We start from the raw sequence: 18,786 nt of genomic DNA, 5'->3' as shown, positions 1-18,786 counted from the left end.
TTAAAAGAAAATATTTCTCACCTAGAATCTAGCACCTTAGTCTTATAAGAGCTTGCTGTTTTATGTGCCTTCCAACATGTCCTCATAAATCTAATCTGGAACATAGTAATACAGACTGTAATATTTGTGTTTTTCCTTAACATTATTTCAGAAAGTTTCCTTTTACATAGACTTTATGAGTTTAATGACTTCGAAACATCCCCTTGCCTGACCATACCATGGTTGACCTTCCACCTATTAGACACATAGGTCATTTTAAGGACTTTAGCTTTTGTATTTTATGTCGCTGAACCATGTCTCACCCTAGTTGATTTCCTCTTTTGCAATGACTTCCTTGGGATAATTTCCAGGGGCAGGACTCTACGTTGAACTCGAAGACTGTGTCACAACTCCCACTCTGTGTTGTTAGCTTGCTTTCCAAAATGGTGACATTTCCAAAATGGCACTGATAGTGCCATCTACAGGGGATGACTTTACTAAGAACTCCAACTGAGATTTTACCAAGCACAGTCCCAAATGTCCCTCTAAGTCAATGGTCCAATGACAGTCCATGACAACCGTTCTCAGCCACATCAGCACACCCCAAATCCCACTTCTTCTAGAGGACCACCTGCCAGAACCAATATGCTCTTCTATTTTGCTGAGAGTCTGATGTCTCAGGAATTAAAAATATCTCCCCTTCCATCCCTATCTGTTCTTCTTATCCATCTGACAGAGGCAGCTGGTCCTGCTCTAATGTTAGCTTCCATCCCAGGTGTGAAGTCCAGGCTCTCGCCACAGAAGATGGCTGGCTCCAGGATGAGTGGCCCATTACCTTCAAGTCTAGGCAGAGCTGTCCATAAACTCCAGCCACAGCCCTGGTCCTCTGTGGCCCATCCTCTTGCCCCAGGTCCTATCACCTGTAGATTACTGTCTGCCTCGGTGGAATTGCCTATTCTGGATATTTCATGTCAATGGAATCATATGATACTTGGTCACTTGCAACTAGCCTATATCACTTGACAAAACATTTGTAAGATTCATCCATGTTGTAGCAGGTGTCAGGATGTCCTTGGTTCTTACTGCTAAATAATATTCCACAATATTGGATATATCATGTTTTAACACATATTTGTTATCTAGATGTTTGGATTATTTCCACTTCTTGGCCTATCATGAAGAATGCTGCTGCAAACATCGTGCATGAAGTTTTCCATGGACTTGTTTTCATTTCTCTTGGCTATAGGCCTAGGAGTAGAATTGCTGGGTCACATGCTGACGGTTGACACGTGGGAGGAACTGCCAGCCTGCTTTCCAAGGGCAGCCTCAGCACACTGCTTTTCCACCCATAGCATAAAAAGACTCTAATTTCTCCACATTCTCACCGACACTTAGTATTATCTATCTTGTTTGTAATACCTTCCTAGTGGATGGAATTTGGGACTTGATCTGCCTTTCCCTAATGAGTCATGTTCTTGAGATCTTTTTATGTGTTTTTTTGTTTTGTTTTGTTTTGTTTGGCCAATTTGCGTGACTTCTTTGGAGACTTGACTGAATAAATCCTTTGCCCACTTTAAAATGTGGTTATTTGCCTTTCTATTTTTGAGTTGTAAGAGTTATTGACAAGTCCGAGTCCCTTATCAAGTATATGATTTGCAAAATGTTCTTCCATTCTATGGTTGCCCTTCCTTTTCTTGATGGCGTCCTTTAAAGCACAAAAATGTTTAATTTGATAAGGTCCACTTTATCTATTCCTTTTTCTGTTGTTTATGTCTTCAGTTATGATAACATCCACTTTATCTATTCTTTTTTCTGTTGTTTATGTGTTCAGTCATATTTATGAAGTCGGTGCCTAATCCCGGGTCAGGAAGACTTACTCTGTGTTTTCTTCTAACCATTTTGACTCTTGTATTGAGGGCTTTGATCTAGTCTGAGTTAGTTATCATATTTGGTATGAGATGGAGCTTCCTTTGGCATGATGATCCACTACTCACCCCATGCATAGGGAGAAATGCAAACCTTGCCACCCTCAAGTCAGCATCTCCAGAATCCAGACCTTCTTTCCCACGGCCTCTTCTTGTGCCTACTTCTGCCAAGTCCTGAACTCTCTTCTGAGTCCTACCTCCTGAAGTGACTGCCTTTTACACCAGCTTGCCCTCTCTCCTATCCCTCCATCCTCCTTCCCCCTGCCTACTATTGAAAGTTTGGAGGTAAAGACAGGTGCAGCATACACGGTAACAACCTAAAACTGAATGCCAGCATCACAGCCCTGGAAACCTATCAGCCCTTCCCTGTACTCAGAGTTCTCTATTTCCAGGCCAACATCTCCCCTTGGGCCCCGACTGCTCTTCCCCCCACCTCACCCCTAGCCCTCCTTCCCTTTCTCAAGACTCTCTTCCTCTCCCAATTCCCAGCCTCCAATCCCCAAATGCCTGAACCTGTCTTTAGAGAACAGTGTGGTCCCCCAAATGACACCCCAAGTTGTACATATGAGCATCCTGTGCTCATATTTCCAAAGATTCACTGGGATTTTCTGTTCAGCAAAGAACCATCTATTACATCTTTGCCTTTTGGCAGTCCCACAGTACCTGCCAAAGCTTTCAATCATAGTTTTCCTCTTAAATGATCAAATCATTGGGCAGTTGATCCCACTGAATCTTACTTTGCCCCCAAATATGTTGGCAGCCGTTATTTCCCATTAAAAATTTTAAATCTTGCCTGTCAAATTTGTGTCAAATGGTCTTAGAATGATTTTGCCTCTCCTCCTCCTCTTCTTCATGTGATTGATGAAACGTTGTTGCTTTATTCCTCTAAATTATCTGCACTTAAACCAGCTCTTTCTGTCTCCCCTTTTTAAGAGAGACAGCATGGGAGGGGGGCAGAGGAAGAGAAAGAAACTCAAGCAGACTCCCCCAGAACACAGAGCCCCAGAAACCAACTCAGGACTGGATCTCACGACCCTGAGATACTTGTTCTGAGCCAAAATCAAGGGTCAGATGCTTAACCAACCGAGCCACCCAGGTCCCCTTGTGTACCTTTCTTTTTACTGTTGCCAGTTCTTTGAGTTTTATCCTGGTTTATCTTTCTATTCCATCTGAAACATTATCACACACAGTCATTTCCAGATGGAAACCGTGTTGATTCTGCAAAAACAATCAGTGATGCTGTTCTTGTCTTGAAATTCTTCATAATTTTACCTTTGAGTATGTTTGGCGAGTGAAGCCCATAGGGACAATGGAGCATTTGCATGTGAGCCAAGATGTATGAGCAATATACGTGTTCCCTGCCCTTCCACAGTGTTCTACATACCACACGAATTCCCAGCAGACCCCCAAAGGTGGGAGTTCAGAGAGCCTCAAGTGTGTTCACGAGGTAAGGGCACTGTGCCCACAACTGGGTTAGCTGTTAGCAGATAGCCCTGAGAAGCCACATTTTCCCTTGGAACCTGAACTTTCTTCAAAGGCATGATGAAGGCAGTGGTGTCCTAAAGAACATGAACATCCAAGGAATCCTCTTCTGTTCTTTCTTACATTACTTCTTGGAACTCTGCTGAAATACTCCTTTGTGCTGAAAATGGTAACACAGCAGCAAAGGGAATGGTCCTAGTCCTCTCAGCCCTTCCTTACCCGTCAGTATGCCGAAGGTAGAAAGTGCTGGGAGAGTATGTGCCTGAAATGAAGGGCATGAAAATAGTTAGTTTGTGCAACATTTTCATGGTTTTAATAAAAACAACGTACGTGTGCATCTATGAGAAATTCCTATGAAATAGGAATTGCGGGATTTCTGTTTTGCCACATAGGCGTTAAACGCACTTATATTTGAATTTTAAACTGGCACTGCACCATAAAAACATGGATATTAAGATTAATGCTAATAAAGTTTTTTTTCATGCTAATAAAGTTTTAATTTTTCTTTACTTAGAGTCATATTAAATAGCAAAAAGTACTATGAAAGCACTATGAAAAAAAGGAGAAAGCTTTACATTATATTACCCTCAATGCCACCCTCCCCATTTTTTGAACGGGGCTCCTGCATTTCCAGTTTGCTCTGGGCCCACAGGTTGTGCAGCTGACCCTGCAGCAGGACACAAACAGAAGCTTCTTCGCTGGCGGTCTCGAGAAGGGCAACACGACAATAAGTCAACGCAACTAACTGCACAGTAGAGCATCCGCGGGCGAAAAGCACCCACGGTGGCCAGGCGGCGGGAACGGCCGGGACGACCTGGGGCCCGAACTCCAAGCCCGGGAGCCGTCCAGACCCGCTCGCTCCAGGGCTGAAGCCCACACCTGACCGGTTTCAGAGCACGAAAGTCTGGAGGTGCAGAACGCGCGCGAGCCAGGACCCGAGCGTCCCCAGGACCCCAAGCGAGCCTTGCTCCTCTCAGTGCGCATGCGTGTCAGGCCCCGACGCGAAGACGCCGAGCTCTCCGGGAACCTGTGCACACCCCTCCCTTCCTGTTCTGGCCTCGCGCTCCGGAAGCCGCTTCCCGCGAGGACAGGCGGGTCTTCCAAAGCACAGAGAGTGCGGGCCAGAGCGGCAACGACCCTTCCTGTGCGGGGTGGCGTCCGACGACGCGCGACGGCGCAGCCGCGCTGGGGCGCTTGACGGCGACGGCGGCCTCGTACGTCATTGCGGGCGCGACGGCCCGAGGGACAGTGTGGGGTCTACTTCTGTGAGGGTGCCGCGGCGGGACCGGCCGGGAAGATGCCAGTGGCGGTGATGGCGGAAAGTGCCTTTAGCTTCAAAAAGTTGCTGGATCAGTGTGAGAACCAGGAGCTCGAGGTATCCGTTCGCGTCCCGCAGGGAGAACCACGGGGTTCTCCGCGGCCCCGGGGCGGTGCCAGTCTCCAGGGTAACAGGGCCCGCGGGGCTTGCGACGGGCGTGGGAGCTGGGCGTGGGGATCCCGGGACGCCGGGGTCCGCTCCGAGGGCTGCGCGTCTGGGCCTCGTCTCCCCAAGCTCGCTGGGAACCTTTTGTTGTTTGTTCTCAGCTAGTGAGTCCGAAAACCCTGGGCATCTTTGCTCCTGATGTCCTCCAGTGTGTTTCTTGTGTTAATTAGACTGGGCATCTTTCCTCCCCATGTGGTGGGAGGCAGGGGAATGTGGATTTCATTAAAGACATTTGTGCGAGCATACACACAGACCAAAGAAGGAGTAACCTTTTATCAACTCAGAAAGTCCTTAGTCTCATAATGTCACCTCCTAAGCTTACCGTTCCCTCTTGTGTAAGACTGGGGAAAGTTGTATCATGCAGCTGTTAAAAGTTAGTTGAGGTTTTTTTCCTTAGAAAGGCACTGGAAAAGCATGTATAACATTAGTATAAAAAATTGGTTAGCTGAAGGAGACAACAGTCAAAAGCAGCAGCTCACTAATAGACAATAGCTCTTTTCTGAATGAATCAAATTTGAATGAAGAGAGAAATGTCTTTGTAACACTGGCTGTGATTTTTTTTTTCTGTTCATCACTCATTACTTAGCTAGTCAGCATACTTGATACAATGGGCAGAATCATAGTACTTTAAGTATTTGTTGGAAATGTTTGTTTCTTTTAATAGTAAGCCCATTTAAGAATTTGAGAACTGGATATGATCTCCCTGATATGAGGAAGTGGTGATGCAACATGGGGGCTTAAGTGGGTAGGAGAAGAATCAATGAAACAAGATGGGATTGGGAGGGAGACAAACCATAAGTGACTTTTAATCTCACAAAACAAGCTGAGGGTTGCTGGGGGGAGGGGGGTTGGGAGAAGGGGGTGGGATTATGGACATTGGGGAGGGTATGTGCTTTGGTGAGTGCTGTAAAGTGTGTAAACCTGGTGATTCACAGACCTGTACCCCTGGGGATAAAAATATATGTTTATAAAAAATAAAAAATTATATTAAAAGAAAAGAATTTGAGAACTGGGAAAGGAATCCCACTTAAATATTCTTGTGCATATAAAGACAGAACTTAGAAAGGAGAGAAAAGTCACAGCTGATGGCAGATCTAAACTTAACACTGGTTTTTAGTGTTTTGTACTTCTCTAAGCTCTCTCTACATCTGTAGTACTAAGTGTTGTAAAATAGGCTTATTTTTTAGATTAATGTTAGTAAAATCCTTTTTTTTTTTTTTTTTTAAGTGTAGATATAAGTAAGGTTTTTTTTTTTGGTTTTGGCCTTATAGGCTCCTGGAGGAATTGCTACTCCCCCAGTGTATGGTCAGCTGTTAGCTTTGTATCTGCTCCACAATGACATGTAAGTATCTTCTACCTGAAGCCAAGAGCAACAACTTCGTCACGATTGTACAGAAATAACTCTTGGCGTTGGAAAGACATCATTAAAACATAATCCGCAAGGAGCTGTATCTCCTATTGTAATACTTAATATACTTATTTCAGTTATTGAATTGTGACCTAAACTATGGTTAGGCCAAGTGTTTTTAAGATACACTTGTTTTATATATATTCTCTAAAAACACATTCTAATACATTTTTTTAAGATTTTATTTATTGATTTATTTGAGCGAGAGAATGAGAGTGAGAGCATTTCATAAGGGGGAAGGTCAGAGGGAGAAGCAGGCATCCCACTAAGCAGGGAGCCTGAAATGGGGCTTGATCCCAGGACCCTAGGGTCATGACCTGAGCTGAAGGCAGTCTCTTAACTGACTGAGCCACCCAGGTGTCCACACATTTTAATTTGTTATGAGAAACTACAGTGTCAATAAATTCCTTTAATTCTGTTGACCTTTTTTGTCTTTATAAAACTTTCATATGGCCTCTGTTGACTTAATTTCTTATGTATGCAGTAGATCAAGAGCAATTGAGAAAACTAAGAGAAATTTAATTAACAAGACATATGAGATTTTTTTTTGAAAAATGGTGTTTTTTTACTTATTCCTAATTAATGTTCATTGAAGAAAGGTCAGAAAGCATAAACATTCAGGAGTCCCTTGTGCTACAAACCATCAGTGATTACTGTTAAATGTTGTTGGCAGATTCTCTTCAACCTTTTTGTTTCCTATCTTTTAAAAAACTAACCTGCAGTTCCTGTGAGACATACATCATATGAGCTGGTTTCGTTTTTGTAATCCTGATCATTGTATGATTGTTGTAGTTCCAAGTTTTCAGACTTAAAAACTGCGTTGAAGTTTTGGTGGCTCTGCATTCATTGGTCAGAGAAGGGCGCATGATAAGGAGAAAAGCACTGTGTATCATACATTGTCAGGGAATTCCAGAGCCTTGAACAGAAATTTGTTTATTTTTATATATGAAGAAATTATTTAAGTGTTTGTGTTTTTAGTGTACCATTATCTTAACTTAAGATCTAGGTCATTAATTAAAAATTCACTGAAGATGGCAAAATATTACTTTGGTGAAAGTATTTTATGTTTTTTTATCTGGAAAGTTACTCTTACTTCCCCTGGACAAATTAGTATAAAACTAAATTTCACTCTATAAAATAGTGAGTATTTTAAAATATACTTCTGTGTGTTTGCAGTAAGATCTAGAATGTTAAACATTTACTGAGGTAATTTTTTTTAATTACCTATTTTTTCTTGGGGGGATGTAAATTAGGAATAATGCAAGATATCTTTGGAAACGGATACCACCTGCTATAAAATCTGTAAGTATTCATCAATATATAGCACTACTTGAATGTAGTAACAGCATTCATTTAAATGGCAACCTTCTAAAGTTTTTAAAGTTTCTGTTTTTTTTCCCCCATGGTTCACAGAAATAGATACTAAACTGGTATTAGAGTTTAAGAGCAGATCTACAAATTCCTGTAATCAGAAATATAATTTCCCTTGGATGGTAAAGAAATCTGTGTGTAGCTTCTGCTGGTGACATTTATTAAGACACTTCTTGTGTCACTTTGCCCAGCAAACAGCTGAGACCTTTTAATAAAGATTTGGTTTGTGTTTTGTTTTGCTTTTTTAACTGATTTATGCAGTAATGGTATTTACTTTGAAATTGGTATTATTCCCAAGAATATCCGAAAAATGATTTTCACAGCTTTAAGATTATTTTTACTAATTACGATTTTAGATTTCTTAGTTTGGATAGGAGATTAGATAAAATAATGTCTTAAAAGTTTCTTCCAAAGTATAATGAAATACATTTTTAATTTCATGGGATTCTCTGTTTCTAGCATAAATGCAAAGTGAATTTTTTAAACATTCACTGAATATTACCAAGAATTCACTTGCATTCTTCTGTTCTTTATTGATATTTAGCATTTAGTATTTTAGTATTTTTATTCTCTTTTCTTCTTCAGATATCTTATTAAATAATATTGGAATGTTCCTCCAGCTTCGTTGATTTAAAATAAAGAACGCTGAATTACTCTCATAGTTTCAGTGATGTTAGTGGGAATTCTCTCCTGGGAAAGGCTACAGTGTGTGACATCTTAGATTGACAGTCTTTATTTTAGTCATTTTGTTATTATTTTTGCCCCCAAAACATGTCTATATATTTTACATGCACATATATATGAATAGTCTACGTAACGTTTGTCACATATGTGTATACATAAAATACAAATACAATATTCTGAAAGACTGTTTTAAGTATATTAATTTTCATACTAAATTCTGAAATATTTTTGAACACTTATGCTTTAATTTTTGTTATAATAAAAATTTATATAAGCCATATAAATAAATTTTACATTACTGTCCACAGCATTTAAAAACCTTTTTGATAGTGATTGGGCTGAAAAAGTAATTATACCTCTTAAGAGAAATGTTGAATTTATGTTTTAAGATATGGTTGTTGGTAAATCTGTGCAGTGACTATCCTCAAAGGCAGTGATGTTTATTGCAGGCAAATTCTGAACTTGGGGGAATTTGGTCAGTAGGACAAAGAATCTGGCAGAGAGATTTCCCTGGGATCTATACGACCATCAACGCACACCAGTGGTCTGAGACGGTCCAGCCAATCATGGAAGCACTTAGAGGTAGTGTTTCTTCGTAGTTAAGAGTAAAATTAGACCTGTTCTCTGAGTGCTGCGATGTTTAAGTAAGTCAGTGATGTGTTTAAAAAAAATAGATATTTTCTCCTGAAAATGTGAATTGGGCAGCTTTCAAAACTCTTATAAGGGTTTGCTATAATCATACTTCTTCTTTTCACCTGTGAGGATTTGCTGTGACCATACCTCTTCATTTCGTCTTGCTTGAGGTTGTTTGGCCAGCTAAGGGCTTCATTGTCTCTAGTTCTAGAGTGAAATTGCTCTTGACAGTAAAAGGATTTTTTGCTACTAAAATGAAATCTTATAATACTCTAATAAGCTCAAGGTATGGGGTGGTAAAGATTTTAAACCCCGTGTATTTGAAAGTAGAGACTGTACTTTGGGGTCTCGACTTAATGCTTTGACAGGGGTTGTCTCCAGCTTCTGGATTTGGAACTAGTCAATTCAGTATACAGATGCTCAGATGTTTTTTAATTGCTCTGAAGAATCCCAAGCCTGTGTGACATAGTGCTGATCCCACGAACGATGAAACTGGACACTGCCAGTTTCTCTCTCTCTGTTTCTCCTGCCCCTGACATTTGCTGATTCGCTCTTTTTTATAAATTCATACAGTGATCTCTTTTTATATTGTTCAGTGTCTTTTTATGTTGTTCAGTTTCTTATTTCTTACTGTTACCTTGTTGCTGCTAATACCTGCCTTGGCTGTCTGCCTTCCTGCCTTGACTGTCTGCCTTCCTGCTCTGGAGGGGTCAGTGAGAGGAATTGTTGAGTAACTGCTCATTATCCTGGCAAGGGTATCATCTTTTGAGATGTGAAGGTGAGGGTTGCTTCTCAGATGTACCTAATTTCTCTTGGGATGGAAAAGCTGTGGCAGCATAAAACAGAACAATGTAAGGAACACAACAGGAGGCACTTACTTTAAATACAAAGGAAGTGAGCAGGCGTGCAGGCCCCTGGTGGGTGAGAAGGGAGGGGGGAGTGTGGTATAAGTTTGCTCAGTTCTAAGAGGGCAGTTTCAGATATTCCCACAGGAAACCGCCTTCACCTCTTCACATAAGTCCAGAAGAGAAAAGGGTGTGGTGGTGGGTTTTTGTAGTATCTGGTTCAGTCTTAGGATTGTGGTGTGAGGGCACAGGCCGTGGGCCATTTCCCGGCGCCATATAGTGGGGTCATTGGCAGGACCAGGGCTCAGATCTCCTGATCATGCAGCAGATATTCCCTGTGTGCCTTAGTGGGCGTAGCCTGTTTCCTCCCAGGACTGCCTCTGCCTCCAGCTCTGTTAGATTCAGTACGTCTTTGAAGGCAGTCCAGCCAGCCTCTGGAAGGCCGTGGAGCACAAAATGGGGGAGTTTGGACTCTGAAACCATACTTGTGGAGTTCATGTCTTGGTTCTGCCACTTGAGTGACCCTTCTGCACCTCATTTTTCTCATTTGTAAAGTGAGATTATAAGTAGTATTTTCCTTGAGTTGTTAGAAATGAATTAATATGTATAAGCACTTAGATGTGCTTAATTAATTAATATGTATAAGCACTCATCTGTTCACCTGTGATATTTGTGACTGTATCCTGAGAATGTTGCAGATCCCTGATTCACAAATGGTACTGCATTTCCCTCCGTAAGATGAAGCCTGATAAAGGGAGTCTTACAATAGAGTTGAATTACTGCTCAATTTGATACTTTCCCTTTTGATGTATTACAAGTTTTTAGTTTTCTAGACTGTCTTAAGAACAATCACATTCTTAGATCTTTTCCTTTTCTTTTCTGAATTAGTCACAGTCCTACCAGAAAATTGTAAATGGCTTAAGTGAAGAGAGGCTAGTGAAAGAGCTGCTTCTAAAGGCAGCCGGCAGGGCCCAACAGCACTCAGGGGCTGACTGGACAGTAGCGGTTCTCATTCAAGGCCCAAAGGGAGGAGGCGAGGGACCCACGCTAACACGGTCACATAAGGGACTGCCCCCAGGAGCTGTGGATCATCTAGAGCCAGGCAGGGAGGGCGCAGAGGAAGTGCATTCACAGGACCGGTGGACCCACTCACCAGGCAGGAAGGTGCAGGTGCCATGGGTGGTGGGGTCCAGACTCCCTGGAGTAGAAGGGCAGAGGTGGGTTAGAAAGTGCGTGGCAGCCAGCTCACCTGCTCTCTGTCTGCAGCACTAGCACTGGCAGCTCCTGGTAGACAGCAAGCATGGTTAGATATTTCTTACACAACAGAGTGAGCATTCTTGTCGGATCTCCCCAGGACTTTGTCCCGTGATGAATTTCCACAGATATCAGTGCTGGCTCAGTTGATTCCCCTTTCCAGCTTGCCATCCTAATGCATGCCCTCAAGAACTGACACATTTCAGAGATCTTACGGGTAACAAAGTGACTAGAATGTCCCTGAGTGATTAAAAGCAGCCTCAGTTTCGTGGCCTCTCACTGACCCTTTGGAACACTCTCGACCTGTGTTTTTGCTTCCTCTGCCCACCCACTTCTGTCTCCCTGTGTGCTTGCTTCTATTCCGTGTGCCAGGCCTGCCTCTCTGCCTCTCTCTGCTCATCTGTGTGTCTCTTCCGTTCATTGCTTTCATCCTCTTCTGCTACTCCCCATCTCCTCTCAATTCTGAAAATCGGACCAAAGTGCTTGAACTCTAGTTAATATTTTTTAAATATGATAGGTTTTCCAAATGGGTATAGTTGTTGGTGCACACTTGGATTTCCCTTTTCCGTTGTTGCTCTTGGTTCTTTCTCATTGAGTGCCCATGGCTTTCAGTAGGGGAAAGTTCCCTTACCACTAAGATGTTTTCAAGTCCAATGTAAAGTCATGTGCTGAGCAGTCCTTAGGAAGAAGGAAGGAGTTGCCTGAGCGCTGCGGAGGAGGAGCAGTGCTGGCTGAGCGGAAGGTGGCGAGGACATCAGGCTCTGTGAGCAGTGGAGAAATGCAGTGGAATGTCAGTGATCTTTAAGAAATATGAGGGAACAAAGCCAAAGGCTGTGTCCTGTGATATTGTCAACAAGCATGTCTTAAGCACATACTTCCTTAGAGAGGCTGGGCTCTTTGTAGGGGTGGGGCTATAAAGATAGAGAGGACAGTCTTTCTCCTGTAGAGAAGTTTAGGGATCATTGAGGTGAGGGGAGTGGGGCGGGGTGGGGCAGTGTGCTGTAGGTGGTGGAAGCATGCTTGTTCAACAGGTAGTGTAAACAGTGCTGTGAATTTAGAGAAGGCCAGAGATGGCAGTGAGCCTCTATTCTGCAGGAGGAGTTTGTAAACAGACCTCGGAGTCGTAGAGAGCAGACACCATACAACAGCATAAATGCAAAGCCCAGAGATGAGAAGGTGTGAGTGAGGCTTGTCTGAGGGCCAGGGGCCTAACTGGGAGGAAAGGGTGCCTAAGGAGCTGGGTGCAGTTGTCAGGCGGTCCCAGGAATGCAGAGAGGGTTTTCAGCATGGGGCTGTATTGAATGTGGAAAGTAAAATTCAGAATATTTTTAAGCATGCTGATAGCCAGATGAAGGAGCCCTTATGTTCCTGAAAAAGTAGTGGGCAGGAAGACAGGCTAGCTGGACCTCAGTTCCTACCCTTGACTTACTATCTCTCCCTCATTTCTGGAATAGTCAGTGTGGGAATGTAAGCCTGGGGAAATCCCACATGTCATCTCTAGGGAGGTTTTGTTGCTGGAATTGTTTGCAGCACCCCTCCGCCCAATTAGGCTCATTCAGGATTTGACCTTGGGATTTGAACCCAAATTAAGACAAGAGGTCAGAGCAGCTTCAAAAGTTAGTGTTAACAAAACTTCAACTGAGTAAACTTGGAGAATTAATTAGCTTTATTAAGCAGTCCATGAATTGGGCAGCATCGCATCCAGCAAGTAGATGGGAGCTCTGAGGAGTTGTACATAATGTCGGGTTATCATAGGAAGGAATGTGGGGCAGGGTTGTTATTGCAAAAGAAAAGGAAGAAATGTTTCAGGCCAGGTCACCTTCCCTTAAAGGTAGAGTGGGGAGTCTTCTCCTTTTGCGGGGGGATGGAAGAGGGCCCAGGTGACAGATTACCCCTTCTGGATCAGGAGATTCCTGACTGACCTCTTAAGACTGTATTTTCTAGGGGAGGTTGAAACTGTGTTATGTTTAATTCCCAGTTTGCTGACTTGATATTTGGGACCTGTGGTTTTAACAGAAGAGTGCTCTAGTTACAAGGTTTGTTCTGCAGTTCCTAGGTGTGAACTTAGATTAGAGACACTCTTCAGAAAGGACAACTGATTACCGAAGTAGATCATTTCTGCTCTGTTCAGTCCAGTGTTTGTAAGTTGGATTAAAAAAGAAATTCAAAAAATTATATACCAAGTGCATAAATACATTTATGTATTTATATGCATAAATACATAAATACATTTATGTACATGAAATTTTCTTAGAGTTTGGATCTTACGTAAATTAACTTGTTCTCCTTCTTTGTAAATTTCATTGTCCCCCAAGAGAGACTTGCTGTCTGAGAGGAAGTACAAGGAACTGATTGCTTATTCGGCAATATCTGAGCACCTCTTTCACGCCAGGCAGGTGTGTCTGTATCTGTGAGCATAGAAACCTGTGGGTCGACCTAGTCTTACAAAATTTGGACAAGGACAACCATGTAACTTAATTATGTGTTAAAAATGCCAGCTCTCTTGGTTCATTGTCTGCCACCCCTCCACTCCCACCACAGACGCAACGAGGAGAAGAGCCTTCGCCCTGGTCTCACAAGCCTACACCTCCATCATCGCTGATGACTTCGCAGCCTTTGTCGGGCTCCCTGTGGAAGAGGCTGTGAAAGGTAATTTGGGCTCGCTGTTTACTGTCAACAAAAGTGGGAGTGTACGTTGTTGGAACAGGTTGGTTTGGGAATTCAGGCAGTGTTCCCTGGAAAGGGGATATGAAACCTGCCTGGCACCATACCCCCGGCAGGGCTGGGCCGGGAACCAGGCTGTTCTCAGGCCCAGCAGTTGCTCTGCTGCAGCCGATATGAGTGTCCGCCCAGTGGTATGAGGAGACATCCGATCCACACCTAACAGGGCCTCACAACTGCTTTTTGCCAGAGGCAGTTAATGATATCTTACAACATGAGTTTTGCAAAGGAGTACTTAGCCGTTTTTATGAAGTTAACATTTGGCTAGGTCTGTGAGGTGTACCCTTGTCGCATGTGATCATTCTAGCTCTTTCTTTATTGGAACCTCTTTGATGTTCCTGTAGTCATTTTTTATCCTGTTCCCAGGCCTGATCCCTGAGTATTTTCTATTTTTACTTCTAAGAACTCTGATGAAGACTTAAGTTAATGGTGGGCCTGTGAAATGGTGGGGTGCCTTCCCAGCATGATGCCCTCAAGGGAACTCAGAGCTGCTGTTGACTGGGAGTGGGTGGGGCAGGGAGGGATGTGGTGGGAACAGAGTTACTGAAAGTCAGGGACACTGGGGTGGGCAGAGGAAGGTCCTTGAGACAGCCCCATGCAGCTCTGACTACACCCGGTCTTAGGAGTGGTGGGAAATGCAAGCAGCAGGAAGTAAAGGATATACAAATTAGTTGCTTTTGTAAGTATGCCAGGTGAGTGGCATTATATTCATGGCTGGGAGTTTAGACTTCATAACTTTTTTAAATTAGACCTTTTCTTCTGAAAATCAACATATTGATAAATGTATTTTTTTAAGAAAATCTTAATTGACCTCATGCCTCACATGTGGAAATCCTCCTTTCCCCCATACTTGGTAAAGGCAGTCTCCTCCCCTGTCCCTTTTCAGCCCGTGTGTTTTCCTTGATATTCTTGATATTGGGACCTGTGGTTTTCTTGTTAACAGAAGTAACTTCTCTTACCAGTAATTCTTCTTACCCATTGGTCTCCACTCATGCTTTTGCATTGTCATTCCTCAGGTGATGCCCAGACTAACTTCTCTCCTCAGTTAATTGCTATAGAACATCATCTGTGCCTCGTAGCATTGTTATACCATCATTAGCATTTTTGATTCTCTGACTAAAATAGGAGCCCTGTAAAGACCACATCTTGTTCCTCAGTTTCCCAAGCCTACCACAATTTTAGATGCATAGTAAGCAGGTTAATGAAAATTCCTGGAGTAAATCAGTACTGTTGGTTACTCAACAGACATTTGCTTTAAATCATCTAGACATTAATCCACAGTTTATTACATAATGGATAACATCCCCTGAGCTATATTCTTAAATGACTACCTGGGTGGAACTCCTCTATCCAACCCACACGCTAACTTCATGATTGAGGACATGCCACTGGAATTCTCCAAACTCCATTTTCCACATCAGTTAGGTGATGGTCCTGTGTCCTTTATAGAGTAGTGTGATGGTGCCCTGAAATGATCGCCGTGGAACGATGCCTGCTGGCCAGGACTCTGCATGTGTGAGTGGTTCTTGTCAGTGAGATCAGCTCTGTCAATACTGATAGTGCAAGTGCAGGCGGTGTTATGTATGTCCTCCTTAGGGACATGGGTGTTGTTTTAGTCATACTAACTAGATTAATACCGTAAGGTACACTTTACAGAAGACTGCTCATCTGCTAGGGGTTCTTTCAGCCTGAGAGAGAAAAATGGCTTTGATACGTGTTTCAGAAATGTTTCAAAAGTAAGTTCACCTGAGAGTGCTATCTATAATCTACTTTTCTAGGAAAAAATATACATTGTAGGATAACCTGCACTTGTCAGATCTTCCATACAAATAGTGTCATTGACAGATTGTGGCTCTTGTAAATGAAAACTATAGGAGTTTTTTGGTTATTTCTCATTTGTGTAAACTACATGTTTTTTAGGTATATTAGAACAAGGATGGCAAGCCGACTCCACCACAAGAATGGTTATGCCCAAAAAGCCAGGTAGGTGGAGCTCTTCGTCCACGAATGCACACTGACCTCTTAAGCCCGCTTCAGGCTCTTCTGCATGCCTTTGAGTCTTTGATAAGGTTCTGCTGTACTAGCAAATTGAGTTACTTAGGGTAAATATAGACATGGAATGATAGACACAGTAGAAAGGATTTTAAAGATCACCTAGTAGTACCTTAATTTTTTTTTAATGTATTTCTTGTGTAGGAAACTATTTTATATGGGTTTTTCATAATCTTTATTGTGGTTTTTTCCTTTATATGGGTTTTTCATTATTCTTATGTAAAAACCTATTTTATGTGGGTTTTTCATAATCCTTACTATAACTTAATTTTTACTAAGCCTCAGTCTCCCACCCTTTTATTTATGGAGCCATTTCTAAGCATGTTTACTGTAATACCTAAACTGTTACCTTTAAAAAATAAATTTTATTCACATACTCCCCTTTTCTCATTGTACTATAAATGTGTACACTCTTTTCTGACATACGATCTCTAAAGTGGCTTTAGCTTGCACAAAATTAAGCTCTTTGACTTAAATCATTTGACCTGTCCTCCTGTCCATCTGAATTCCCAGTCCCTCAGTCCTCCTGAAGTGAGCCATGCTCATTCCTGCTTGGAGGTCTCTTCTCCTGCTTGGCAGGAATGTCCTTTTTTGCCAGGTCTTTTGAGCTGAGCTTAATGCCCACACCTGTCAGCTCTCCTCCTACAATTCATTCTGCTCTGAATTCCTGTTGTTTAGACATTGTTGACCCCACAGTGAAGAATTACTTAAATTTCGATGGGCTTTGTCCTGTGAAGGTACAGGAAGTGGTTAGACATGGTCCCAGTGAGTTTAGCTGCTAAGAGAAAACTGCTGTAATAAGAAAACTCATGTAGTCATAATAGAGAATAATTGCTAACTGTTTGAGAAGTAGTAAAAGGTCATAAGTGCCACTGTGTTAAAAATGATGTGTTCTGTGTGAAAGTTCTTCAGTATGACTCCTATAACTTGTGCTGTTAATTTTACTTAGTTGCAGGGGCCCTGGATGCATCTTTTAACCGGTTTATTCCCTTATCAGGTATGTATTTTTAAATGTTCGTTCAAGACGTGTTTCATTGTTCTTTATTTCTTTTTTGTCATGTATTTTGGTTTTTCTTAGCTCTAACCTTGTCAACGAAGAGGTTAAATTCTGTACTTGGCTATTTATAACCTTTTTGGTTACAAAGGGAGAGCTTGTGGGTTCCCCTCTGAGCTTCCCTTGAGGCCGTGGCACCTTCTGGCCCAGCCACAGAGCCTTGTTGGTGTCGTGTAGCAAAGCTGTGATAGGCCTTCCCACCAGCAGTAACTCAGAAGGCATCCCTGGGCTGACATATGCTAATTTAAAAGCTAGAACTAAATTCCTTGGTGATGGGGTTCTTTGTGGGGCCTTTTGTTCACTGACAGTTTAACAGAGCAGTGCCTGGCACATGGTCAGTACTGGGTGATTCTTCCCTGAGTTCCATGTCACATGGGTAGGTGGGTAGGTGTCCTGCCAACAAGAGCTGTGCTCTCTCAAGAGAGATTTTGCAGTTAATGTGGAAACTTAGGCCAAGCCAGACATGCCTTTCCTCCCAGTTTTAGGAAAACTCATCAAAGTTGAGACTTCTCTGCTTATTTTTCAAAAATGTCCCAAGTCAATAAGAAGGTTTCCTTTTTGTTAAATGAACAGGCATTGGAGGGTGAGGGTGGCAGGGCTAATGCACCATTCCCCAGGGGTCTGACTTTAGTCTCTTTCTCCATGTCACACGCAGAGCCTGCCCCAGTGCCCCCGATCCCCAACGAGCAGCAGTTAGCCAGACTGACCGATTATGTGGCTTTCCTCGAAAACTGATACATCATTCTGAGTTCAAGATCCACCTTCGGAATCCTGTATACTGACAGATAGAGAAATGTAAAATTTTTATTTTCAATTTCTTGGACGGATGAAGCACCTCAGCATTCCTTACTGAGTATGTGATAAAGTATATAAAGTATATTATATATATTTTGTCCTTAAACACTATGCGGAATAGTTGTTGAAGCAATTCTCCTTTTGTAATATTGGACAGTTTGGATGGAGCCCGTCAGTATTACGCAGTTTATATTTCCTAGTGACTTACAAAGTACAGCTCTCCTGCTTCGTGTAGTCAGTGGTTGTCAACTGTTTGTCCCTCTGCCCCAGCGCACCACACACTCCCCTCTGCACCCATAACTCATTACAGCGGTTCACTGGGGTTTGAGAAGGACAGTCCCCAGAGGCAGTCTCTGAGCTGCTGGGGACTCTGAGGCACTCCCTTCAGAGAAGATGCTCTCCTTTCTCCTCACCTCCTACACATCACTCCTATAGAAGGCTGAAGCGTAGCTGAGGAACCAAAGACCATTTCCTCAGTAAACCTGTTTGTGAACTGCAGATTTCTTCCTGATAGTGGGAGTACATCCATTGCTGACAGTGGAGGGCTTGCCATGAAAAGGCAACTATTTAAGACCTTCAGGTGATGTATTCAATGTAATAATGTTCCCTTCAGAAGAAGGAAAACCTAGGGTGGAATGCATTCTACCGGCAAAGAAGCTATTACAATAAGTGATCCACTTTGTTCAACTATCCTGCGGCCTACTGATTGCTTCTGTTTATCCTTTGGTGTAAGTTCTGCCTTTTGGAGAAATACTGAACAAGTCTTTCAGTTGTCGTGTGATGCCCTCTAAATATTGGGAGGTGTTCATTATATCTTCAGGTTAAAAGCCCCCCTTGTTTCATTTATTCTGAATTTGTTCAATAAATATTTAATTGCATCAGCTGTTTGATCTGCAATAGTTTCTAGACATTTCTTCACTCTCCTAGTCTTTCTGTGGATATATTCTAGTTTGTCATTGTCCCTCGAGCTATGAATTACCTAATTAAATAGAAATGATGTATATGATGGTGATTACATGATTCATATTTTCGCTCATTTTAAGTACATTTTTCAGTTATTGTTAACAGTTGTGGAAATATCTTTTAAATTGACATTTTAT

General features: G+C 42.4%; 1 protein-coding gene across 2 annotated transcripts; it reads left to right on the top strand.

Annotated features, from left to right (window-relative positions):
• The first annotated feature begins 4,514 nt into the window (after positions 1-4,514).
• Positions 4,515-18,564, top strand: COPS8 (COP9 signalosome subunit 8). Of its 2 annotated transcripts, XM_004743671.3 has the most exons (8): positions 4,524-4,761; positions 6,141-6,211; positions 7,531-7,579; positions 8,782-8,914; positions 13,606-13,713; positions 15,706-15,768; positions 16,787-16,834; positions 17,547-18,564. In XM_004743671.3, exons 1-8 carry the CDS (start codon positions 4,684-4,686, stop codon positions 17,624-17,626), a joined length of 630 nt encoding a protein of 209 aa, XP_004743728.1. In that variant the 5' UTR covers positions 4,524-4,683; the 3' UTR covers positions 17,627-18,564. The 2 variants fall into 2 exon arrangements, with proteins under 2 accessions (XP_044922653.1, XP_004743728.1); XM_045066718.1 differs by lacking the exon at positions 16,787-16,834 and having other exon boundaries at positions 4,515-4,761.
• Positions 18,565-18,786: the final 222 nt, after the last annotated feature.

This window comes from Mustela putorius, unplaced genomic scaffold (genome assembly GCF_011764305.1).
Source record: "Mustela putorius furo isolate JIRA1106 unplaced genomic scaffold, ASM1176430v1.1 tig00003869_pilon_pilon_pilon, whole genome shotgun sequence".
Taxonomy (NCBI): Eukaryota; Metazoa; Chordata; class Mammalia; order Carnivora; family Mustelidae; genus Mustela; species Mustela putorius.
Note: the sequence above shows the minus strand (reverse complement) of the source record. Positions and strands in the feature narration are given on the sequence as shown.